This window comes from Ciona robusta, chromosome 3 (assembly GCF_009617815.1).
Source record: "Ciona robusta chromosome 3, ASM961781v2".
Lineage (NCBI taxonomy): Eukaryota > Metazoa > Chordata > Ascidiacea > Phlebobranchia > Cionidae > Ciona > Ciona robusta.
The window spans coordinates 2,182,936-2,209,469 of record NC_143237.1 but is presented as its reverse complement, the minus strand read 5'-3'; the positions used below and the strand labels follow the sequence as shown (position 1 = coordinate 2,209,469).

The 26,534-nt window shown below is 33.7% G+C and overlaps 3 protein-coding genes across 10 annotated transcripts; 1 reads left to right on the top strand and 2 right to left on the bottom strand.

The window, feature by feature from the left end:
• Positions 1–1,314: 1,314 nt before the first annotated feature.
• Positions 1,315–8,524, bottom strand: LOC149737620 (organic cation transporter protein-like). Of its 3 annotated transcripts, none has more exons than XM_089873855.1 (14): positions 7,693–8,524; positions 7,129–7,287; positions 6,980–7,070; positions 6,761–6,907; positions 6,384–6,487; positions 5,906–6,060; positions 5,232–5,421; positions 4,652–4,775; positions 4,046–4,196; positions 3,430–3,603; positions 2,946–3,054; positions 2,572–2,671; positions 1,879–2,021; positions 1,315–1,722 (listed from the first exon to the last, which is right to left on the bottom strand). In XM_089873855.1, exons 2-14 carry the CDS (start codon positions 7,284–7,286, stop codon positions 1,662–1,664), a joined length of 1,707 nt encoding a protein of 568 aa, XP_089729981.1. In that variant the 5' UTR covers position 7,287; positions 7,693–8,524; the 3' UTR covers positions 1,315–1,661. The 3 variants fall into 3 exon arrangements, with proteins under 3 accessions (XP_089729981.1, XP_089729980.1, XP_089729979.1); XM_089873854.1 differs by having other exon boundaries at positions 8,049–8,523; XM_089873853.1 differs by having other exon boundaries at positions 7,129–8,523.
• Positions 8,525–9,367: 843 nt separating this feature from the next.
• On the bottom strand, positions 9,368–26,283 carry LOC149737618 (echinoderm microtubule-associated protein-like 2). 6 transcript variants are annotated; one of them, XM_089873840.1, is made up of 20 exons: positions 26,066–26,283; positions 24,473–24,634; positions 23,993–24,137; positions 22,825–22,893; positions 22,188–22,349; positions 21,207–21,356; positions 20,690–20,759; positions 20,376–20,402; positions 19,083–19,187; positions 18,784–18,879; positions 18,522–18,656; positions 18,154–18,279; positions 17,695–17,814; positions 17,418–17,543; positions 16,873–16,995; positions 16,563–16,731; positions 15,937–16,122; positions 15,501–15,596; positions 14,790–14,920; positions 9,368–9,905 (listed from the first exon to the last, which is right to left on the bottom strand). In XM_089873840.1, the coding sequence occupies exons 1-20, from the start codon at positions 26,103–26,105 to the stop codon at positions 9,780–9,782; spliced, it is 2,364 nt and encodes a 787-aa protein (XP_089729966.1). In that variant the 5' UTR covers positions 26,106–26,283; the 3' UTR covers positions 9,368–9,779. The 6 variants fall into 6 exon arrangements, with proteins under 6 accessions (XP_089729966.1, XP_089729965.1, XP_089729967.1 ...); XM_089873839.1 differs by lacking the exon at positions 26,066–26,283 and adding an exon at positions 24,734–24,893; XM_089873841.1 differs by lacking the exons at positions 20,376–20,402; positions 26,066–26,283 and adding an exon at positions 24,734–24,893.
• LOC149737619 (uncharacterized) lies at positions 10,306–15,144 on the top strand. The gene is made up of 9 exons (XM_089873856.1): positions 10,306–10,936; positions 11,013–11,079; positions 11,384–11,438; positions 11,908–12,417; positions 12,709–12,819; positions 13,131–13,250; positions 13,531–13,613; positions 13,934–14,072; positions 14,447–15,144. Exons 1-9 carry the CDS (start codon positions 10,864–10,866, stop codon positions 14,813–14,815), a joined length of 1,527 nt encoding a protein of 508 aa, XP_089729982.1. The 5' UTR covers positions 10,306–10,863; the 3' UTR covers positions 14,816–15,144.
• Positions 26,284–26,534: the final 251 nt, after the last annotated feature.

The window sequence follows — 26,534 nt, the reverse complement described above, 5'->3', positions numbered from 1 at the left end:
TGTTTGTTTGACCAAATAACAAATCACTAGGCTTAATGAAATAATCTCTGATAAGAATCAAACAAATTAAGCATATTAGTGTATGAAAATTATAAATAGTTGTAGAATCTAAACATATAATACAATGACTTCAATATAAAATGAAATTCATTTAATACAAACTTACGATTTCTAAATATATATATGTTTAAACTTATTTGCTTATTATCCATAAATAACACAATTTTACCAAACCTAATTTTAACTCTCTTTTATACAATAAAAGATTTTTACAAAAATCTCATTTTAGTCTATGTTATCTGAATACAATCGGTTAGAATATCTTTCTAAATCATGTTCTTAAAAAATATGCATAAGCTGCTTTACTAAATTGTGTCTTATAGCAAACTTTTCTGTAGTAATTACAGTTGAACAAATTGTTTTAAAAATGGAATACAGAACATTTCAAACTTTTGAAGAGCAAATTTTAACCAAATTAAACACACGATTAAATATACACATGTTTAAAATAAGAAACTTAAACATTAATTAAAAGTAAGTGTAACCGGGTATGAAACAAATATTTACAATTGGCATGTTACTAAATACAACAGACCATATTTACAACACACAAAAACGCAATGCTTCCGCATTGTTAAGAACTCATGTTCAAGTAAATACACACTGAAACAAAATGCATTCCCTCAAAAACGTTTAAAAATATAAATTACAAATTCTTGATTATATGACCTTGGGCAAGATGTCCAATACACATATCTATAACACACATTCACTAATGGATTAACCAAAGCTGGTCTATATTAGCAACGTAGTAAAGAACAGACCAAAGTGGTTACAGTCAGCAATTTTTTAATTTTTAGCGTCCCAAATTTACGCTGAAAGTTAAGTGCCTAACGCAATAAGATAATTTATGAGTAAAACTAAAATGTCAGGTTAACATTTTTAAAGTATTTTTAAAACAAGGCAATATACTAGAACTATAAATAGCGAAATAGTCAAACAAATAAAAAGTAAAACATTTCTTACCAGTTCCTGTAACGACCTGACAACCAACCCACGCTTAGAAGGCAAGTGGCGGGTAACATAATGACGTCATTTACAATTTTATTTTTTGTTGTTTCTATGTTCGCAATTTTATTATGAAAGATAATAAGCAGTTTGGGATTCTTTTGATTTGTTTATCTCACGGCGATTAACTATCCTCATTAAACGAAAATATTCTCTTTAGCTTTTTTAAGTTTTGCCAATTTTAATCATTTTACCCTTTTCTCGTTTGCAATCATTGTTTTTGGCTATAAACGATTTTCCCAAGTGTCAAAGAGACTTTGATTTTAATAACGAATGACTGTGTTACATATAAATGTACATTACATGTTAATGCTATCACAATAATTATCAAGCATAAGGTTATGCGATAACTTGTACCAAAAGTAATTATCGTAACAGATTCGATGTCCGGGACCTTTACGATCATCATTCCATTTAACATTGGATAGTATTGGTAAATTTTCATGAACAAAAGTTAAATAGGTATGTAAAGTGCAAGTGACCATTTACACAGAAATTTTCAAAAAGTAAATCGACGTTTTTTGGTTATTTTGAAGTGATTGGTCAAGTGTCTTGGACGAGGCTTTTCTACACCTTTTTTTCTTTGTAAACCTTCATAGCTTTGTTATCCTGGTTCCTTTGATCCCGTTCGCATACTTTACGGTGTCCCTTGAACTAAAGAAATGCAAAATTAAAAGTGTATATTGTAGCATCGCGTATTATTGGGTATAATATCAGCGGATACTTGCATACAATATTAGTCTATAGGAAAACACTTGAAATATCGAAGACCGTATAGAGGGGTCATTTTAAATTAAATTAATAACTCACCGCGTTATATAGTTCAACAAGGTCATATTTTGTCGATAAAATATCTCAGCTTCGTCCAGTGACGTCAAACAAACAGCTTTCTCGGTTTCGGGGAAGAAAAGTGACGTCATAAACGCGAAAACAGAAAGAATTCCAAAAATTGTCTAAGCCAAAAAAGTGTGCGTAGTCAACAAAATATAATATAGTAGGGTGGGGGAAGATGGGACACCTTTAGCACATATTATCCAGATATTCTGATCGTGTTTTAAACAATTAACAACGGTCTATGAGAGTCATGAGGACATAGTTTCATATTTCTTTGAATGTTCTTTGTTTACTACTAAATGGGACGAAAAAATAGAGTTAAAAAGTGTCCCATCTTCCTCCATCCTACTGTATTATTACTTTTTAGAACAACTGGCATTAATTTTCGTATCTATACAGTTCGACGGTAGGCCATGGGACGACCTATATATGTACGGCGTCGAAACGTCGGTAAGCAAAAAAAGCCAAAAGAGCTGTTTTACAAAACAAGTGTAAAATATGCCTGGCAGCAATAGTAGGTATGTATATATATATATATATATATATAATATAGTAGGGTGAGCAATGATGAGACACTTTTTCAGTTTACTCTCTCGTGCTAAACGTGCCCCATCTTACCCCACCGTACTATATACAAAATAAATATTGTGGTGTAATATTAATACGCACCTGTATCAGCCAAGGAATACTGTTTTGTAACTCAAGTGTAAACGGAGTGACAACACCACCGACTCGTGCAGCCATTGAGCCCATTCCCACACCAGTTGCTCTGAAATTATAGAGGCAACGGTTTCAAATCCGGTTATACATGTAACTATTATATACATCAGACGTATATAAGCTGAACGAGGGGACATGGGGTACAGTGTGCTCATAATATCGCTATTTTCTCAATTCTCAATCGTGATTTTAACAATTATAACAAAGCTATTTTAGAGTCGTGGACATACGGTTATATTTTAATTCTGTAAATATTCTTTGTATTCTACCAAATATGACAATAAAAGAAACGGAAAAGATAGACCACCTTACAAAAAACATACCTAACTACAGTAGGGTAGATATCACTGGTAAGACTATAGATAATAGTGAACACTGATGTTGCTCCCATTTTGCCCATAACTGCAAGCACTACGCTTGTTGTCTCTAAAGCTGTAGAACAGAATGTGTAAAGTATATTCACCAAGTGCGTATGTACTTTCACCAAGGGCGTATATACTTTTATCATGCAACGCGACACTCAATGTTTTAGTAGATTTTAGAGAAAAATTAAAACAAAATATGTATTAAGCAATGTTTTCGTATTACTTTGGACTGTATCGAAAATAAAAAAATGTTTAACCAAACGCCCTAGTAATAAAATTCGTAAAAATAAATGAATGTGACTTATTTATTCTCGCATGGCGGGGAAATGACATTCGTTATAATACGATTGTTCTGTTTCACAAACCTCGTGCCCGCTTACGGGTTGCTACTTAATTAATTTGTATAAGCGTTTTTTTTCAGAAGTATACTTATATAGTTTACCTTGATTTCCATTTGCAAACTCGACACATACTGTCGATGCAAAACATGATATTGAACAAAATAGAAACGAAGCACATAGTAAGTTTCGTTTGCCCGTCCATGGAGCAAATAATATAAAGGCTGTACCCACAATCTCGATTGCTCCATTTATTCCAGCGTTCGTATAAGGGTCGCCTGCAATGTACAATACATTGTGACATATAAAGAATGAATGAATAAATGAAACCTATTTATTATTGCGCAAGACAACGACTGAACAGTAATAACTCGGGTGTTATGTTTCATACACCTTGTGTTACCACGTATGTAACTTACGTTGTTGATTATAATTCATAATGGACCATTGTGTTAGTAGAGGAATTCTCGTCAAGTGCATGTCTCCCAAGGTCACATGCGACGACAATGGTAGCAGCATCGAGCCTTAAATTTGCAACCTCTGGAATAGGGGAAGGCGCGGTAACCCCTCTGCCGCGGTACCAGATATAAGATTGGAAAAAGCAATTATTTTATTACGGTGTAGTAAGTGCTTTAGCAACGAGACTTCAGCATGTCTCTAACTATGTTGTTATATATAAACCCATTACAATGAATGATAGAATTGAGCGACTGTACCTACCTGACAGACTTCCAACGTTAAGTGCCAACCCATAAAACACAAGATTGGCAGTGAACCAACCAAACACAACCGCTAATGATATAATTCTCATGAGTGGACGTTTGAATAATTCGATGACGGAATACTTCTCACTTTCCATCGCATTTCTTTGCTAGATCACAAGAAAAACGATATTTATATTTTATACAAGACATAAAAGGCAAAAAAGGGTCCGCGTAGCACAGTTGCTACAATAGCGCTAGTATATGGACCAGGGAATACGGGTTCGTGGATTGATGATGACGCCAATGTGGGCGTATATATGTATCCGTGGGCAAGAAACCTAACAAAAACTGAAACGCAATAGTTCCTGCTGATAGGTTGGGTAAAAGTCAGTTAGACAAAAAAACTTTCTCTCCCAAAATTTACAATAAGTTACAGATGGGGTATAACTCGGTCATCTATACTGATGTATGAAACAGTATATACCCGTGTTATGAAACAGTATATTCCTGAAGTTGCGCCGCCACGAGAATTAATAAGCTACACTCATTTATCTATACATATATAAGTGTTACCAATAAAAATAAAATAAAAAGAATGGGCGAAAATAGTTTTAACTTTCACCTTTTCCTTTTCATCTTGGACCACCATCTCCCAGTCTTCATCCCTGACATGAAGAGAATTACTTTGAGCATATTTTTCCATAATTTGTCTCGCTGCATCACTTCGACCAACAGATAACAACCATCTGTAAAAATATTATTATAAATATTGCAGATATTTTGTTTTTGTTTTGCTTTAAAAAATAGTTATATATATAGTGGGGTTGGGGAGGATATAGGACATTTTTTCATTTTGTTTTCTCGACCAATTTGGTGGTAAACTAAGAACATTCAAAGAATTTTAAAACCGTATTCTCACGACTCCCATAAACTCTTGTTATTTGTTTAAAACACGGTCGGGATATTTAGATATTATGTGCTAAAGGTGTTCCATCTTCACCCACCGTACTATATATATATACCTATTTTTATTTATCCTGTCGACTTCGATAACAAAGAAGTAAGTTACATTCATACATATGCAGACGTATGAATGTGGCACGACATGAAAAAAAATAGCAACTAGTTAGGCAAAACGCCAACCCCAACCAAAGCTTTTACATGCTCTGAGCAGTAGCCTACACAATGAAATTTACATATACCTTGGCGATTCCGGCAAAATAAACCAAATCAGAATAAATGGAACACTTATGAGGCCAGTAATGAACATGAGGTTACTCCAAGTTCGAAGAGCGTAAGCGAAACCTGGCAGAGTTGCGTGGGCGATGTTGGCTGACTGAAACACGAACATACCAACAACAGTGCGATGATGTTTCGGACAGATTTCACTAGCTTGTGTGAAGGAATAAATATACGAGGAGTTAAACTTTTTAAGGATAAAATGAATTATATAATGTATAATGGATTAGAGTATTCATTTTAATTCTCTTTTTGTCGTATAAAGGAGGGGGGGAGATGAGACATCTTTTCATTCTATTTTCTCGTACCATTGGGTATTAAACAAAAAACATTCAAAGAAATATAGAACCGTATAACGTCACGATTTCCATAGACCGTTGTGAATTGTTTAAAACACGATCGGGGTATTTGGACATTATGTGATAAAGGTGTCCTATCTTACTTCACAGTAATATATATTGTTAGGTAGAAAACGAAGAATATTTAAAGAATTCTATAACCGTATTCTCAGAACTCTATAAACGAGTGATGATAGATGTTAAGAGACGATTGTATGTTAGTGGTATCCACCTTACCCCATATAGTATTATATATTTATAAATGTGGAAACTCTATAGTCATATATGGAAATACTTACTGTAAACAAACACCGAGATAAAACAAGCGATCGCCGACCCAGCTGATAATACACGAAGACACAAATATAGTTCGAAGTAGGGCGAAAAACATAAACTGATCCCAAATATAAGGTGACAAACACAAAACACCAACATCGCAAGTTTACGACCAAGCCTGTGTAAATAGCTTACCGTTACAAGAGAGCATAGCTTTAATGAATGAACACGGAAGTTAGAACGTAAAAAACAGACAGGCTTGCAAAAAAAGTTGTTCATGTAAAAAAATAAGTTTTACTTACGGTTAAAAACATTTGCTTTTACCTGTCTCCGTATACACGAAACAGTGCCAGAGCCATGCATACACTTATTAACAACTAAGATCTATTTTACGTGGTTGAGGACCATAGGATTTAGTTCAATTTTTGGACCCATTACTCAATTACGCTTATGCCTGCAAAAGTAAAGGCCCTTAACAACCATGATGACATAATAACTCACCAATCTCCCACAGGCCCATATGCAGCCGAACCAATAAAAAAACCAACAAAGAATAAACTATTTGCGATGGTGTCCAATATACTCCGGTCGCATACCAGATCCCACTAAAACAAAACAAAAGACTTCTTGTACACCAACATTTATATATTTTTGTCAGTCATATTTTATGCGCAATACCGCTTTACAGACACTATATGTCGTCTTCGTTATCGCAAAAGAAAAAAAAGCTACATAGTCTAGTTACTGTGAGTGTTTATAGAAACTAAATATAATAGGTTGTGATAAAAAACACTAATATGAAATACGGGATACTATATGCCAACGGTATCAATTTAAACCCACAGTAGCATATAAGATACCGGTTTAAATTGTTTCACCTGCGTCACTGTTGTCATAATGTAAACATCGGTATCGTAATGATAACCTTTATCGCATGGTATGACGTCATTGGTTGGCTGAATGCAAGTAAGATTGACATCACAACTCGTTAGATTCAAGTCGTACCTATGACACGTGTCGTATTTCTGGCAAAAATATATCGTGGTTAAAATGTTGTTACAGCATCGTATATTTGAATGGTAAAACTACTAAAATACCTGTTTTTCGTAATCATAAGGAATCGTATAATTTCGAATTTCCGCCTCAGATAAGCCGTAAGTTGGGTCTTCAAGGGGGGGTACAGCACACCTGTAACAAAATATTCATGTGTAGTGTTGCAAATCATACCATAGTATAGCGTGTGTACCTGAACACAGGCACAGCGCTCAGATATATACCACTCTGGTGAATATATGCCGTTGCATAGGAAAGATAGGCAGCTCCAATGCAAACTAATATCTGGTATCTTGTAAAACCACCAAGCTGTTCCTGTAGGTCGTCAAGATCTTTCGTTTTCTTATCCATTCTAATTACAAGTTCGCAACGTGTTATGGCATTAACTTATACACGATGCATTACAAGCTTTAACAAATGTTTTGTTAAGAGGAAGCCACAATGTTAGCTTAAGAGGTTAAACATTAACGTTTATGACCACGGAATGCGTTTTCTATGTTGAGATTTGCTGCAACAGTTAACAACGATGCAAAATCACTGAGTCACGAAATAAATACGGCAATTAAAAACAGATTCATCAAATTTACAAGCTACAGGGAAGTATGTTAAAAGCGACTACAATAACAACTTTCAAGAAGCATGCATCACACGTAGATATTATGCAATATTATGTCCTTTTTAGCATAATGATCCCACTTTTTTTACGAAAAATCAACTAAAAAAATAATGAAAGCGAAGGCAAGACATTTGTACATACAAAGTTCACCGAAACTTTTTGTCTCTTTTTCAGCCTCCATGGAATTTTTAAATGACCCCACGATGAACTCTAACAACTCGCACAGGTGTTAAGTAAACATCACACAATCTGGTATATATAGTAGGGTGGGGAAAGATGGGACACCTTTAGCACATAATGTCCAAATATCCTGATCATGTTTTAAACAATTAGCAACGGTCTATGGAAGTCGTGAGGATACGGTTTTAGAATTGTTTGTAGGATCTTTGTTTACTACCGAATAGGACGAGAAAATAGAATCAAAAGGTGTCCCATCTCCCCCCGACCTACTATATCTCCTATACGACCTATGGTCGGCTTATATACGTATACAATACCTGAAATCAATCAAAACAACGAAGGGAATTAACAGCAAAATGTCAGTCACGATGAAACAAAACGAATGTGTTGAAAGTCACAAATAATCCTTAACACCGATGTCTATATACGAAAACCTAACTCACATACTTTTAGGTTATAGATTTCTGCTCGAACTTTTTAAAACTGAATTGACTTTTAGCAACAGCTGTCTTTGTAAAACTGGTAATGAGCCATCACATATGCTAAGTTGCTAGACATAGAGACATAGACCTCATACTAAAGCATCACGAACGTCAAACAAAAACTAGAATCACAGTTCCGCTTCAATGTATCGACAACAAGAGTCGAAATCGGCGAAAAATGTTAATTGCTAGAGCGGCGGTGTGGCGATTAATTATAACGGTGGGAGTAAGTTTAGAGTGCAGAGTCCTATTTTGGTTGCCTGCAACGGGGCATAACTCAACTCTTGGGGAAGAAAAATGAATAAACTAGATTTTCAGCATGCGAAGTGGTGGGGTAATGAATCCTACAAGCGATGCTTATACGAGTATGATAAGAGTGATTTTATTGAACAAGGAATTGATAATGTTAGTAGTTTTAGATATTTAACATTAGTGTAGTATATTACCTCATTTATCCTTGCATGCTGACGGGACAACGCTTTTCGTTAAAACATGGGTGTTATGTTTCAAATACCTCGTGCTCGTTTACGCGTTACAGCTTTGTGACTTGCGAGTTTTTTGAAGTTTGTGGCTGACAAATTAGAACTCTCTATTAACGGACCACTGGGTTGGGGCAACTGCTACGAAGTGTCTTGGCCAAGGACACTTACGTCATCATCGTCTGTATGGTGTAACGGTCACGCCTTTTATCCTAAACATTATTTTTTTTATCAATAAGCGTGTTTTAACAACTGTTGTTTTACTGTAACTGCCTGTTTTTTCGCTTTTGTCCACTCTCTTGTTCTTCGTTACATCGGGACCGAAGAGACGAAATAAATTTCATTCATTCATGTAGCATCATAGATACCTTTTGTAAGGTATCTATGGTAGCATTGAGCCTTGAATCCATAATCTTATGGCCTAGACTACAGTCATATGCACTAACCACTTTGCCGGTTCCTCGAAAATCTTGTACACAACCCAAAAATGGTAAAATAAAAGCTGTCTATTGAACATTGATGGTAAAAGCTGTATAAAAGAAAGCGTGGCTGTTCAAAAATCGAACACTTATTTTAAAGAACAGATTTTATTGCAGAATTCTGTCTTGGTGAAGTCTTAGGGGTCTTAGGCTATTTGTAATGTACATACCAACAACATTCAGACAATATACAACAGAGGGTAATATTTCTGTATTACATAAATTTGTTACCACTCGGTTTAAAGTGAAGGTAAATGAAAAGGAACGTAATGGAATATATGGGAGTCTCAAACACAAACATAACACAATAATAAAATACCATAGACTTTGTATTATAATCCAAGAATTTGACATTAATTTCACTACATCACGTGCTAGCTATTTTTACGTCACAGTGCATAACTTATACGTGTTCTAGAGTCTACTCTACCAATTAAATTTATAGAGTGCAAATATTTTGTCAGGGGTTTTACACGAGTGAGCAGCTATAGTCGTATTTAAATATGTACAGTTATAGATGATATTACTGCATTAAGCATAATACGCAGCAATCAGCACATAACTTAGACAACATTGTAGATATTAGCGTATTATATTATTAAAGTTGGCTACACCACTTTCCACTGCATAGTGCTACAATCTTGTCCACCCGTAGATATCAAACGATCGTCGCCCGCCATGAATTGAACCGATGTCACGTGACTGCTGTGTCCACTGTAATTATGGCTGGAACTCTAGAAGAAAAACATGTCATTAATAGTTTGAGCAATTGTACTTAAACACTGAATTAAACTTAAAGACGGCCGGACCACGCTCATACAAGTTGGTTTTAAATGAAAGTTTATACCTAATAAATACTATCTGTGGGATTTTTTCTGTACTTCCAGCAAGTGTTGGGGAAGTAGACATGCCAAGTTTACCTACCATTGGAAAACAAGTTAAGTTGAGCAAATCAAAAATACAATTTGGTGGGTTGACTAAGAATATAATTTATTAAAAAATGTCACATTTAATAAGACCGTTGACTAAAGTGTCTACTGTCTTTTTTACTGAGTTTGCTGAAACAGTCAGTTACAACATTTATACAGCAAGGCTCCGTATTGTCACAGAGCAAAGTCTCTCGGCATTATCCTAATAATGCGGCTTCCTCATTAATGCGTTTGTGTGTTGGCATTGTTATATGTGGGATGGGAAACGTTCGTGTTGCGTCAGCTAGCAACTTTATACACGACACACAATCTTTATGCATATAGTAAAATTTAAACGAATTTTTTCCCTATAAACGAAATATTGTATTGTGACGTAAATTAAATCGAATTTACATACAAGTCGACTCGTAAGCTACCACCCATGTTACAACGACTGTCGTTGCCCGTCACGCGAGGATAACCAGGTTAGATTCATTCATTAACTGGTGCTGTATATTCTAGCAGCGGTCGAACCAACGCCCACGAAAACATCTTTTATAAACATGCGGTTAGTGCCGTGTGCACACGACCTCGCAAAGAACGGTTGAGCAGACACGCAGTGTATGAACCACCGCGTGCCTATCACTTTACAATGTAAGTGAAGCACCGCAGTGTGTTAGCGTGTGGTTTGTGTGTCTGAGCACGCGCCCTCATACTGTGTAGGTCTGTAGGATGTATAGCGCAGTATGCTAGACCACAGTGTACGTTTTGTAGCCAAGTAACAATGTCGTTGTTTGATATACTAGCGTTCAAATTGTGTCAGTGTGGATTGTATGAAACTGTACGGATACTGAAAGGTAAGGTGTGCTTTGTTACGTGTAATGTGTTTTGTTACACCAATATGAAGTTTTTGTTACGTCATTATCATTTTAGAAGAAGAAATCGAAAGTGACGTATTGGATATGATCACGGAAAACATGTTGTTTAAAATCGGGGTCAAGTGAGTTGTTCATAAACTTACGTATTGAGTGAATGAATTTAATCTATTTATACTCGCGTGGCGAGGCAACGGCAAAAAAACGGGTGTTCTGTTTCATACACCTCGTGCCCGCTTACGAGTTACCACGTGTGTAATGTTTCGCTGTACAGCAGATATTTATGCCAAAAATATTGGTCTATTTACTGTATGTAAGCTTCAACATTACGATTAACATGGTTGTCTTGTAACGCACTTGTTGGTTACAAAACATGCGGTGGTGCCCGTAATTAGAAGTTGCTGTGTATTAACATATTACATACTACAGACCACTTGGAGTTCGTCTACGTGTGTTGAAGTTAATATCCCAGCTACCACGCGAGGTGAGATATGTGGCTATTTTAACATTAATACTTCAATATATATAGTAGGATGGGGAAAGATGGGACACCTTTTTACTCTACTTTTTTGTCCCTTTTGATAGTAAACAAAGAACATTAAAAGAATTACAAAACCGTATCCCCACGCCTCCCGTATACCGTTGTTAATTGTTTAATACACGATCAGGATATTTGAAAATAATGTGCTAAAGATGTCCCATCTTCTCCCACAGTACTATATGTTGCACATACTCAATATTTTCTTTATTGCTTCAACCCGGTGCTTCCTTTTGGGTTGTCTGTCAGCCATACATTAAAATAATGATTCACTAAATTTATGACACAAAAAGTTACAAATGTGGTAACTTATCAGCGGGTATGAGGTGTGAGTAACAGAACACCCCTGCTATGACGAATGTCATTGCCTCACCACCTGAGAATAAATAAGATTCATATTCATTTATTTTAATAGATTAAGTTGGAGGTTCAAGAAAATGTTCCGACGGAAGTTATTGATGTCCCAACATCAAGCATGAGATTTGAGGAAGAGTCCTCCGGACACACAGATCAACTGAGGCAGGATATGATCTTCGAAACATCAACAGAACAAGGGAAGCAAATCAGCGAAGTGCCGGAAACGCATGTTGGAGCAATGAATAGATATATAAGTCATGATGAAGCAAGCATGAGTTCTTCTTCATGTGAAAATGATGAGTCACTGATGATCAATATAAACTCACACAGTCTCGTGAATGAATTACCGTCACCGATTCCGTACCCAAACTTTTCTATGTTTGTTTTACGAGCGGAAAAAGAAGGTTCAGTTTTATCTGTGCGCTCGCACATAATAAGGGAATGTGCGGTTTTCTATCTTGCTTTGGTTCCTAACCTATCCAAACATTACAGCCCAATCTGTAGAAGAATAATCCAGAGATTTCCACAGTTGATGGATAAAGTTTTCGTGCCAGGCAAACACAGATTTGTAGGTGAAATATTATCAAACTGTATGGTTCGTGGCTCAGTGGTTAAACATAGTAACTAAAAAAAACCGGATTCGATGCTTGCTGTTGCTACTGAAACTGTTGAAGCTGTATGTGTCGTTACATACACATAACAGACATTGCTCCACCTAGTCAGGGTATTGGACCAGAGTCTTCAAATTCTTGCCAAAACTTTAGGTCTCCTATGGCATATCATGCTGTGGGACCTCATCCACATAGAATAGAATCTTTAAATGTCACAATTTGTGATTTTATAACTGCTTTATTTGCAGATGAAGTTAAAAAAGGATTTAGCGCAAAGTGTTCGTAACCAACGGCGACCAGGTAGAAAGAATGCACCTCGTGGACGTGGTATGCATGGGAAAAACTTTCAGACTACAAAGGTTTGGTTGAAATAAGTCATATTACTTATATACAACGAGAAAATATGACTCCTATAGAATATCATATACAGTTATTGTCAAAGTTTGCATTTGTTTTCTAAAATTGTTCTTGTAGCATTTATTCTGTACTGATGTCCTACACAGGCGTTTTACCCAAAAAAATATCGAAAGAGCTATTTTTAGCAAACATAGAACATTACTGGAACTGTTTCACCCAATTTTACTCCACCATTGACAAAAAATATCTTTTAGTTATCTATGAATTTGCAGCAAGTTTTATAGAGACCCGAGTAAAACCTGGATATTTTCAGGTTGTAACAAGAGCTTTGTTGGATAAAGAGGTTGAGTCGTTTAAAATGTGGATGAAAGTTTCCAAACCTTCTGTGGGAGATGTGTTGAAGAAATACAAGATGTTGGGTTCATCAGATTGGGTAAGTAATATAGCATACATAGGCGTAATTTTTTCTTTTTAAATTTTATTTTCAAATTATCCCGTCTATGATGACATATATAGGTGCCAAAGTTTCAAAATGCAGGGAATGCAGAAACAGTTATACATGTTTTTTTATGAAATATATTTTATTGGTTGTGATGTTAACTGATTAATGTGGCCTAGGAAATTTCAGAGTTGACCACCATACTGCCCCTTGTTTGGCACCTATGATGATATGTTCTGTTGGTTTTCTTGTAACCATTTACTTGCATTCACAGATGGTGTACCAAGCAGGGTTGTTGCTTCAGATTCCAAACTTCATGGAATATATGGAAGATAGTTTGTGGAATCTTTTTAAAAGGTAAAAGCGTGGCATAGGGTCTCAAAAACTTTGAAGAGTATAGTAGTGACTGGATAATGAGACATCCTTTCTTATTTTTGTTGACAAATATCCAAGTGTGAGTGCTTAAAGGGGGTGTTGGTAACTAAACACAAGTACCTAGTGCAAGTTTGCTAACAAAGGAAGGTATGTAGTGCTCCACTGTAATTAAAACTGCTTTGGTTCTCAAAATGACAATCAAACTGTAAAATCTTTTTAACCCCACATAGTAAAAGGTGCTGCAGCAAAAGTTCTAACTTCTCACAAATTCACCTAATAAACCTGAACCTATACATACACAGTTTCCACAAATTAATGATGAACACAGTTGAAGATGAGACATATGATGATGATGAACAGACTGAACTTGACCGAGTGGCAATCCTTCAATTTATTGAACAACAAGTTGGGACAAAGTCAAGTATTCTGATCGAGGAAGGGGTCAGTAAACTAATGTTAAAACTTGTGTGTGAACAATAAAGGTTCAATTCATTTTTACAGTTGCAATTTTTGTAGATTTCATAACATTCAATTTTATTTTTTGTCATTATTAAAACTTTATAATTTTTATGTTTTTAGGGTGTTAAAATCATCTTTATTTTTGTATATTTACAACTTAAATTTTGTCATATATTGTTTTGTGACTAAAATGTTAAAAATTTTAACTAAAATTCATATTTTTTTTATTGCCGGTATACATTAATTTTTTAACTAAAATTAATATTTTTTTAATTGTCGTATATACATACAATTTTATTTATTTTCTTGTTGGTAAAACCTGTTGTTAAATCTTATAAATATTTTTTTGTTTTCAGACTGTTGTATCATCAAGCCCACAATATGTGATCACCAAGTCATGTGATGGTGGTATTAGCACAGCAAGGTTAATGTGTGATGGACAACCAATAGTAGTGGTTCAAGATCCATCTGTGTTCCTACTACTTACAATGTGGATATCTGTACACTGCGTGTTTAATATACCATATAGTAAATGCATGGTAAACCTAGCTCAACTGATAGAGAGCATAATACTAATGGGAAAAAATCAAACCTTCATATACGGCAATGAAGGTTTTGAGACACACCACATAAAATCGGAGAAAATGAAAGAGTTTTTATCGAAACTAAACCTCACAAACATGAATGTTACGGACTTACCCTTGGTTGTACCGCAGGATATTTGAATAAATGGACTTTCCCGAAGTCGTCACCTGAAGCGAGTAGTTTGCCTTCAGTAGAACGAGCTACGCTGTTAATGTCCGTTCCATCAGCCCCTTCAGGCCAAACACCTGCAGTTACAAATTTCATGAGAAAACTAAAAATCAAGGTGTTTTTCGATACAATTAAAAAATGTTTTTTTTTTTTCAGAAAACTAAAAACCAATGATTTTTTTATAGAATTTTGTTTTTCTCTTCTGTTTAAATATGTTTTTAGCCTTATCCAATATATGAGTTTTTCTTAAGTTTTTAAAATGTGTTCTACATGTAAATGTAATAAAGTTGCAATAGTACAAGTATTTGTTACAGTGTAAAGAAGCTAGTAGCAATACAGCTACATCTAATTACAATTGATTATAAATAATCAGATGACCATCCAGGTATTAATATTACGTGAAATATGCACAGTTATACAAATTATTCTGATTCTCTGAATATCAATGTTTATATTAAACAGTACAGCGCATATATAAAAGAATAAAAGTCTTTTGTAAACTCTCTTCACTTTAAACAATTTGTTTTTAAGGTCCAAAGTTCACTGTACAACTTATTTGAGTGTGTCGAGTAATAACTAACATGCATGAATGAACATACACGCTTAGACACATACACACACACACACATATATATGTATATAGTATATACAACCCACCCAACACAGTGAATCCTAACGTACAACTTTGTGTCGCCCACTCAATATCTCGCATAGAAGGAGCTGAAGTCATTTGTCGACAACTTTGAACATCCCCTGCGTTATTTCAGTTCATTATTTATATTCAATTTATCAACTAAAATATAACATTTAATTAAAATGAATTTCAGGCACAAACGTTGGCATGCCAGCTTCTAGCCAAGAGGTTATGGGTTCAAGGTTCATTGCTACCGTTGTGGGCATATATGTGCTTACGCAAGATAATTAGCGAACATTGTTCGAACCCAGTGGTCACTAAATTAGTTGTAGCACCCCGGGTGTTGGGGTAATGGACCAACTGTGGCCTAAATCTCAGGTCCCATGGCTTCTTGAGCAGGACTTTTCTAAGTAATAAAATACAACTAAATGAAAAATATCTTTATTCATAAAAACTTACAATACAAAAGCTCATAATCTCCAGAATTTGATTGGATATTTTGAGAATCAGCCGACCAATCAAAATGCGTGATATAACTGCTATGTCCGGATAACTTCCCATGTTTGTTATATTTCCTTCCGTCATCGCTTACATTGTAGATGTAGATCATGTTGTCATGGGAACCAATGGCTAAGAACTTGCCATCTGTGTAAGAGAATTATTTCATGAAGGAAGTATTATTCAAATGGGGTCTTGTGTAAGTGTATGTCAGAGGTAGGAAACCAATAGCACGCAGATCAAAGAAAGTTTTTTCTAGCATGATTGTTACATATAAAACTACTCTGTAATTTATCATTAAGTAACAATTTAGTTGTAACAATCAACTATTATTCATAACAATTGTGCTAGGAAATGCCAAAGCTATTTCAGTCGCTTGAACTGGTTTACCAAGCTATTTCTGTGAATCAAGTTGCTTTTTGATAGATTTACTTGTTAAGCAGAATATTATATTGCTGCCACAAAAAATACAATTAAAATACGTGGCATTCATGGCATCTAAGCCAAAAAGTTTCTAACCTTTTTTTATTATTTTTATATTAATTTTTTTTATTAAAAAGAATAAACTTTTTACATGTGAAACTGACCAGGTGAGAATTTGATGACATCATGTTGTTCGTTGCCATCAGTATGTACGGTAATTAACTCCAAGTTAGATGAGTCGAGTATCAACCATCGTCCTGTTGTCATGCCAACCGCGATGATGTTGTTGTCACATGGGTAGAAGGAAGCTGATTGGATACCATCATCGAATGTCTGAATTGGAAGGAGGGGGGTATTTTAAAGTTTAATGTATAAATGTTAATTATTTATTCTGGCACGGTGAGGCAACAGCAGTACTATATGCCCTTACTATATGTTTTTGAAACCTGTTAAAACAAATTATCATATCCTTACTTTAAACCATAATGAAGTATGGTTAGTAGCATCCCACATAACAAGTTGTTTGTCGTAAGCTCCTGTGAGGAATTGAGCTTTTGAAGGATGGACAGCAAGACACCAAAGTTCTTCAACATGGCCCTGATATTAAGGGCACATATGATTAGTTAAACATAATTTATTTAATTCAAGGAAATGCAAATATACAAGGTAAAAAATTTGGTTTTAACATTTTAATGTTAATAAAGAGAGACCCTGTTTGGGGGGACACAAATAAATTAACATATCATTATTTATATCTTCGAATCAAGATCAAATTTATTAAAACATCCAAGAAAATGATATTAGCAGCAAACGCACACGCTATAAGTAAACTATTTGGGGAAGATCATCAGATTTCTGGAATATTTTGTAAACAATAAATTTCCGCTTATAAATAATTAGGCCAATACGCACGTAAGAAATGCAATTTTTTTTCAGCGCGATTCCAAACAAGGGGTTATAAAAAAATTTGAAAAAGATTTAAAACCGCTAGAATTAAAAAAATATATAATGTCACTTACATGAACAATAGTTTGGAAGTCAGCCTCGAAGTCTCCAAGGAGAATCGAATTTTTCTTCGTCCCAACCAACAACTGACCTTTGTCGTTACTCGCTATTGTACGAACACTACCCGATTCTTCAGGTAACTGGAATATTGTGGGTTGGTTTATTTTTTGTTGAGTATTAATAATTAAATGGCAGTGGTTACAGCCCTTTTGATGCTAGCTGTAGTTGTGGCTATTAAATTAAATATATATATTATTACCAGCTTTGGATAATATGAAATATTATATAAACCTGTGTTTGTTTTACAGTTTGGAGATTTTCGCTCCACTTTTTGATGCCGCCATCTTTGCCCCCAGTAATAAATCCATCACGTATCGCGCATATACAGAACACAGGACCATCATGTGCACTCTGTGTTAACGAGTGCATTAGATATTATATATGAGTGGCTGGTTGGCCTGTTTCAAGATATGCAGACTAAATAAGAGACAGTATTAATTTTATTAAAATTGTTTAAAAAAAAAATGTTTCAAGCTTTAAAAATTTAGGTATAAAATACAAAGATTAAATAAAAAGGAGAAAAATTTTGATTCAACATACTTTGGCAATTTACAAGTTTAATAACAAGAAGAAGCATTTAAAAATTTCGTGGCAAGTTAGGGCAAAATCACACACAATACCTAACTAGCCAAACTTTTTTTAAATCAAATAAGGTTTTATTTTTAATAGCATATTATACAAGATAGATACCTCCAATATCTGGGCAATCTTTCTTCCCTTGGTCCACACTTGTACATTACCACTTGAATCACCAGATATAACATCTCCATTTGCTGTGAATCCAAGACACAAGATGTATTTTGGCTTTTCATGTCTCTGTGTTTCAATGTTTGGGGTTAAATTAAACATACAAAAAATTGTTGCATCAAGAGGTTTTCCTGGGTCGGCATTTCCCCTCTTTTAAAAAACAAAGAAACAGTCTCGTAAATAAAGCCCTTTTATTTATTTTTTTTGGATTAAACCCTCCCCCCCCTTTTTGGGGGGCTGTGCCACTGGTTATTTTAAACATTGATCAACAGAATATTGCATATATTATACACTTAACCTAGTAGACCAACCTCAAAAAGTCCTTGCTTCTTAACAAGTTGTCCACCTTCCAAGCTCCAGAAGTTGATGTGGTTTTTCCCACAGCTGACGATACTTCCTTGGATCTGAGGGTTGAACTCACACAGCAATACTTGGTCTTTAGAAGACTAAAAGATAACATTTCAGATTAGAATGAATGAATGTAACTTATTTATTACACACAACACAAGGACAGAATATACAACACAACTTTCTTTTTGGGATATAAGTTTCATAATGAACTTTAAAAATCACCTTGGCTTCAGTAATTTTCACTTCTTTCTGCCAATTCCACACAGATAGTACGTGATCATTGGATTCATCAACCACGCCTAACATTGCTCCACCATCCTGTTAAATAAATATAAATAAATAAAAAAACATAAAACTTTGTTGAACTCCTTCTGTAATTAAAATGTAATTTTTTTGTTACGCCATTTTATCTGTCATTGGGGCCTTTTTTCTACCAACAAAATTTTTAGATCAATTACCTAAAAGGTAGTATGTTGTTATTAGATGGAAATATTAAATGGAAAAACAATAAAGCAACTTACAGCCTTTGAGAAGCTGAGGCAAGCAACTGATCGATCAAATGAGTCAAGTACATGAAGAGTTGTGAGACTAACCGCATCCCAGATATGAACTTGTGGTAAACGGGGCTGGAATATAAGTTTATGTAGGTTAATAATAAGTCAAAAGAAAACCTTTATTTTAAAATGCTTATAGAAACAGTTTTGTTAATATACAGAACCGTGGTATTGGCCTACATAAAAAACTATAAAAAGTTGAAGGTCTAGTAAATATACAAAAAGATTTTAAACTTAAATATTTAAATACAAGAAAAACAAGTTTATCAATTATTATTTTTGAAACTGTGTTTAAAAATACTTTTATTCTACCACGCATATAATAGTAACTTGTTGGTAATTTATATGATACAGATCTACTACGGTATATGAAGCCACAATATGGATCAAGCAACTTCCATGCATTGCACAGCAAACATTGTTATAATCAATTATTCATGCTTAAGAAGATTAAATTTATAATACTTCTGCCAACTCTACTAGTTTATGTTAAAATATATACTTCAAATTTCAATAAAACAGGGAAGGGAGCAGTTTGTGGGTTTAATCTAGATTGATTTTTGAATAAAAACAGTTTATATATTATAGTTGGTATAGCCTATATACATTGTGGTATATATTGGACATTTTAACCTGAATCACTGAAGACTGTTTAGTTCTAAACTGATATATATGAAAATGAATACAAACGTGTGTTAATCAGTGATTTATGAACCTGGATATCTTAGATTCTTTAGTTTTAAATTTGACAGATTAGCTGAATTCACTTAATGCTACTAAACAAACAACGGAATTACTGGGTTTATGCACCAATTCATAATACACATGTTGGGCCAGTTAAAAGGGGGACCTAAAGTTTGCCTACCAATACTTCAAAAACCATCATTAGCAAATCAGGTTATACGTAGACAATATTAATTGCTATGTAACACAGTGTAAAATTTTTGTTCAATGGCAGCAAAGTTTTGTAAAGTAGTAATGATATAGTAGAGTGGGTGAAGGACACTTTCTTTATTCTATTTTCTCATACCATTTGGTGGTAAACAAAGAACATTCAAAGAATTATAAAACTGTATCCTCAGGCTATTTTGATATAATGTGCTATAGGTGTCCCCCACCCTACTATATTTTATATAAAACATAATTTTGATATATTATACACGTTAAATCACATCATGGTCCGTGAAATGTTACAACATTTTTTTAGTAAAGAGAGCAAGAGCAAGTGAACACTGTTGAGATTATTTTCAATATATTTACCTTTCTACAAGTTTTGTGTTTGAATTCCTTTTAAAAATTAAAGACAAGAATTCAAAAATTAAAGTTCTTGATTGTATAATGCTTGTATTAGTTAAATTAACTGAAATGATAAATCAAAATATTGGAAAACTTTATTTATTCTAATGTTATAAAAAATCTGAATATAAACAAAAAATTAAACAAATTATTGCCTAACTAAAATTTATAAAATTTAAAATAAAAATGTTTTTAGTATTTATAAAAACTTTGGCAAACTGTTGAATTTATTTACAGATTGTATATACAAGCATAAAGTTAGCTCGCTTTATATTTACCCTTCCATCAAGCTCAAGTCCCGCCACTTGACCTGTTGCTATCTTCAGTTTATCCGGGTGAATGGCTATGCTGGGATATTAAAATATTTTCAGTGTTTGGAAATCGAATGTGAATGATAAACTTATGCATAGTATTATCTATGTGACAATGTTGACCAACTTTAACATAAACTTATATTCATCTCTTAAATGCCCTCTTTCACATAGTATTTTTGAAATTGAAATCCACTAATTACTTGCAAATAAATGACACAAAAAACACCCCTAATATAACCACTGTTGTTGCCCAACCGCAGAAGGATAAATAATAAAAAGAATAAATAAATGTAACTTATTTTTATCCTTGTGTGTCCACAAAAGGGCTGGAAAAGTAGGCTGCATTCATTAACTCTTTCAGAATTATGATTTCTAAAAGGAATAGGGTATAGTCTATCTAATTATCCTGTATCTACCACAATGCATTATAAATGAAATTATGCTAACTAATCAAGTTTGTAACATAGCTTTATATAGTTACCATTTTACATCATCATTATGACCAAGATAATGACGTTGATATCCATCCTTGGGGTCATAGAGGACGACCACTGCAGCGACAAAATAAACAATTTCACCCGTTGGTAGCGAATAGAGGTTGGAGCGACAATCTCTTCCACGATATCCATACCTGGTAAAAAGATTTCATATTTATTTATTTTTTATATATATTTTTTGCTTAGTTATAGTTAGAATTTGTGATTACTGTCTTAATGAGCCTTGTCGTACGGCAGACGAAACATCGGAAATATACTACGTTTTATACCAGATGAGCTGGTGAAAGGTTATTAACAGTATGTTTGGTAACAGAAGTAACAGGATAAAAACACTAGTTTTTTTTAATAAATACACATAATATATCAACATTAGTTGAATAATACACATGATATTTTTAATCATGTTTCATGATTTATAAAAATGATGAATGTCCCACCATATGAATAATAAATGAATTAATTTCCGGTTATTTAAAATCATGAGCAAAGTCTGGTTTAACACAAAGCAAACAAATGAACAGTCGGTTAATACTATTATGCGGCAAACAGCCAAATAATATATCAGTTTTAGCTTCCTAAATTTTAATAATTATTGCATGCGTAAGACAGGCACACACATTAACCTAAAATCCTATTTAATAGATAAAGATTATTTAATTATAACAGTGGTTCTTAAACCTATGAAACAAATCAGTTTCTTAATTTACTAAATAAATGAAACTTTTTTTTTCCTAGCATGGAGGGGCTACGACAGTAGTTATGACACAGGTGTTCTGTTTCACAAACCTCATAGCTGCTTACAATTTCCACATATGTAATTTTGTGAGTGAAAAATACACTATTTCCAGTGAGGAAATGTAATACTTGGATGTATTAAGTCTAAGAACCACTGATTAGGCAAGATTGACTGTTACCAGCAGATGTAAATTGTACATATTGACAAAATAAAAAGTTGTTCAACTTACACCCATTCCAGTTTCAATTTATTATCAGGTAGTGCAGAAGATGAGTTGATGTTATATGATGTTTCTATGTCAGTTGGTTTATACAAAACAACTGGTCGTCCTTTTAAATGCATCCTCACTGAAGCATCTTCAGCATTGAATGTTGGTTGTTTGCCGTTTCCACTGAAAAAAAGAAACATTTTAGATTTAAAAATAAGTTGGCGGTATGTCTTAGTGGTTAGGACTAGGAGCTTTCATCAGAACCGAAAAATACCAGGTTCAATGCTCACATTGCTCAGTATAGTACTGAAAGGCATATGTGTCTTTGTACAAGTAACTGAAACAATAATCCAACTCAGCAGCCGCTATTGGATTGTAGCACTCTTTGTGTCGGGGTAATGAGCCAACTAAGTCTCGAGTGCAAAAGGGTGTCATGATGCAGGACCTCACCCACATAAATAGATTAGGTGTAAACAACAAATAACTATGCTTTGAATAGAGTCCAAAATGAAAAATGCCATGTTTACTCACAATTTAGAATGTACCAGCTTACTCCTATTTTGATGAAAGGCTACCAATTATATTAAATTGTATTTATCATCAAAACATATTATGATGAAAGTTTTACAAATTTATTTTACAAAACTGCTTTTCCAACCTTGATTTCTTTGAACGAAAACTTGATCTTTTATTATCTCGGTTTAACTGATCAGTAGAAGGAGCGCGCCTTAAATTAATTAAAAATAAATTAAATATTTCAACTTACCGATGTCTTGATGTCATCATTATGTTGGTAGGTACACTTAAAAAGTTTAGTATTAAGGTATTTGTCTAATTTTTAATAATACACTGTTTAAAGTACAGTTATAAAATTTGTTGTAAACTGCGGGAAATTTGTTTACTTTAGAATACTTTTATATTGTAGTTATATATTATAGAATTATAGATTCTATAATTATGGGAAAAAATGCAAAAATCGTTTAACGCTTAATATTTAAACTGTATAAAAACATACAATAGTAAATTTATATGCAATAACCACATATAACTACAAAGGTTAGCACATTAACAATATATTGATATAAATGTTTACTTTTTGTCATACACCTGATACTTATAATTTAAACCTCATTTAAAAGAGATATTTTATTCAGTAAACCACTTGTAACTAGTCATGACAAACTGACACTCATCATAACAGTATTCTACCAATTTCATACAAGTGCTCTGTCTGGTTCATAAATAATTAACCAATGATAATAACCATGGTAGCATTGTGTTGGTTTTCTATTTAGAGCAAACAGTTATAGTAACCCTTTAATATTGCAAAGCCAATTAGACAGATTGTTAAAATAGGTAAGTGCATGAGAGTTTAGCAGACCAACATACACAAACACATGTTGTTGCGCACACACACACAATCATGTACTCAAACTCATGCCCCCTGTGGTACACACACACACACACACAGACATACAAATTACCAAGCATACATAGTGCTCATCTAATGAGAAGGTTAAGTAAGTTCAACCAATTTCAATATTGATCAAATGAGTGGACACTGGACAGTCAGATAATTAAATTATAATTGATTACTCCTACAAGGGCAGCCTTTATTACAAATATTGGCATCTGTTACAAGTGGTATACCGGCATACCACATAATATTTTGGGGTTGAGTTTTGCATTTATTTAGGAGTGGCGCCAGCAAAAAAACAAAAAAAACAGTACTGTTCTTAATAAATATGGATGTTCACAAAAGGTTTGGGAACAGTGGCCCAATGTTTTGACGTATAGATATAATTGCAAAAACATGCACAGTTTACCTTAAATCACCAGAGTTTCCATTCATCTTATGACCGTCATCTTTGGAAGATGGGATTCGTTTTCGAAGACCGGGTGATGGGGGTCTAGCACGGGGTCGAGGGGAATTTTCAATGTGGGGGCGAGATGGGAGAGGGTGAAATGTATCTGGGGAAGATAGGACAATTGAAATTAAGCAGGATTTTTACCCATTTCATAAACCAACTCAATTTATTGATACATTCAGTCATTACAGCGGGCCTACCCACAGTAATTAAATATATAAATGATATTTGTTTAAAATACTTAATTTGTTATTTATAAATAAATGAAAAAGCTAATGGGATTCACAACTGGCTTCAAGTTTGGTAGAAAAGGTAAGCTATATATAAAGCACAAAAACAAATAAAGCAACATGGCCTATTTAACATTTTTTTTTAGTTAAACACAAAGACTATACATATATAACATAAATATATACAATATAAATATCTTCCACTTACTCTTCAAGGGAGATGGTTTCTTCATCCCTCCATAATGAGATGATGTTTCAACATCTTTTAATCTTCTGATCACGTCCGATAACGAAGATTTTAGAAGAGTTATCTCATCTTCCTGCAGCTCCACTCTTTGCTCCAATGCTCGGATCCTATCTTCATTTCCTCCTATGACATCACAAGAAAAGGGTATGACATCACAATAAAAGATTATTAAATCCTAATAAAAGCCTATGACATCCCAAAAGGATGTGTTATTTGACTTACTTTGATCACCTTGTTGACATGCAGCATCTGATTCAGCATCTGAGTCCATTATTATGATACAATTATTTTTATAACAGAATGGAATGCAATAATAAGGCACCAAACTAATGTCTTTATACTTAAATACAATTTATCACCAAGCTGTACCAGATGAAACAGGAAATATATGTTAGAAACCATAGGCATATACTACGCTCTAAAACTCACAAGTAAACTAAACCAAAATGAACTGTAAGAGGAAATATCTTTAAATTTAAACTTTTCTGTTGCTTAACTTTGAAATCATTGAATGTGGAAAACCAACAGCTGCTAATATTTAACTACACATCAATATACAATACAATGCCAACTGAGTGGAACTGAGATGTAATGGAAGGTCCACATGGAATTGTATGCCTGGGGGCTTTTCAATTAAAATGTAAACAGTGGAATACAATAGACTTTGTGAGTGGTTGACTATGCAAAAACTACTAGTCTGACACAAATAAATAATGAAACAATAATTTAAATATGTCATATTATTTGTAAAGCACAGACACATTTTGTAAAAAGATACAGATTGATATCAATTGGAAATGGATTTCTTTAAAAAACAAAAAAAAAATGATTTAAATATAAAATTATTCTGTTAACACTATTTTTGTTTAAATATCTTGATAACTGTAAACCCAGACGCCCAACATGTAAAGTAAACATTTAATTCAAATAAATCCATTTGATTTGTTTACTCTTAACACAAAATATGTTTGCACAGGACACAAGTGAATAGTGCCAGTGCATATTCAGTTCAATTCTTATTTGATCAAGAAAACCCTTGGGCACAAAACACGACCCTACAAAACGCTTTAATCAATTTGATAAATCCTAAATATTATTATGCTAGTACAAAACCAAACCTAAATAAAACTGAGTTGACTATACTACTGCTGTACTGCACCATACTCTTATTTTAAACATTATAGAATAGAGCCTATTAATCCTAAGCTACAGAGTACAGATCAACTGACCCAGTGGAACTATTCTATGACTTGCAATGCAGTTCGTTACTGCTGCATGACTACAGACAGGAAGCAATTCAACAATCATGAAATTACATGCGCTCAATCAAACACGTTTACAAAAACTGCATAAAATTGTTTCATTTAAAGATGAAAAAACATGTAACATGTAAAAAACATGTAAAAAAATAAGCTAAAAAACGAAATATATACATATATATATAAATAAATATTTATTTATACATAAATTGTAACACCTGTATACATATATGTATAAATAAATGTATACAGGTGTTACAATTTATTAAAAATAATCACTAAACTAATTAAGTACCTTCAAACATGTTAAACACATGATTTGATGGTCCATTCATCTCTGTTTTGTGAAGATATAAAGTTTCTCTGTGTGTCCGTACAACAAACTCAGGTGTCAACTTTCTTTTGTTGTGTGTTTAACAGGCATACACACGTATAACACTTGATACAATCTTGTAAAAAAAACAGAATACAGTTTGGTTTACCCTACATTCCTAAACAAAGCGCGATATAAATTGAAGCTACGTAACTAATAAGGCTACGGCGAACGGTCTGCTAAATACATTATCGCCAGGTTAATTATTCGCACGTTCTGTCTGATACCGCGTTTTAATATAACAACACCTCTAACCGTACAAAATGCGATTGATGTTTTGATTTTACCTTAAATGTAAAACAATAAAATCATACCAATAACAATTTACAAAACGGCGACGAAAACAAAGCGGATAGCGATGAGACATTTGATTCGTCAATCAAATTAATCG

Bases quoted from the DNA above. Each gene is read 5' to 3' on its own strand.
- LOC149737619 (XM_089873856.1), top strand. From the start codon at position 10,864: ATGTCGTTGTTTGATATACTAGCGTTCAAATTGTGTCAGTGTGGATTG. The intron at 11,439-11,907 runs GTGAGATATGTG...TTATTTTAATAG, and splicing joins TATCCCAGCTACCACGCGAG to ATTAAGTTGGAGGTTCAAGA. The intron at 13,614-13,933 runs GTAAAAGCGTGG...ATACATACACAG, and splicing joins TTGTGGAATCTTTTTAAAAG to TTTCCACAAATTAATGATGA.
- LOC149737618 (XM_089873839.1), bottom strand. From the start codon at position 24,782: ATGGACTCAGATGCTGAATCAGATGCTGCATGTCAACAAGGTGATCAA. The intron at 24,635-24,733 runs GTAAGTCAAATA...GTGATGTCATAG, and splicing joins ATGTCAACAAGGTGATCAAA to GAGGAAATGAAGATAGGATC. The intron at 22,350-22,824 runs GTTGGAAAAGCA...TCTTTTTTTCAG, and splicing joins TTTCGTTCAAAGAAATCAAG to TGGAAACGGCAAACAACCAA.
- LOC149737620 (XM_089873855.1), bottom strand. From the start codon at position 7,286: ATGGATAAGAAAACGAAAGATCTTGACGACCTACAGGAACAGCTTGGT. The intron at 4,197-4,651 runs GTGAAAGTTAAA...CTTGTGATCTAG, and splicing joins TCCAAGATGAAAAGGAAAAG to CAAAGAAATGCGATGGAAAG. The intron at 2,672-2,945 runs GTATGTTTTTTG...CTATAATTTCAG, and splicing joins ATCTACCCTACTGTAGTTAG to AGCAACTGGTGTGGGAATGG.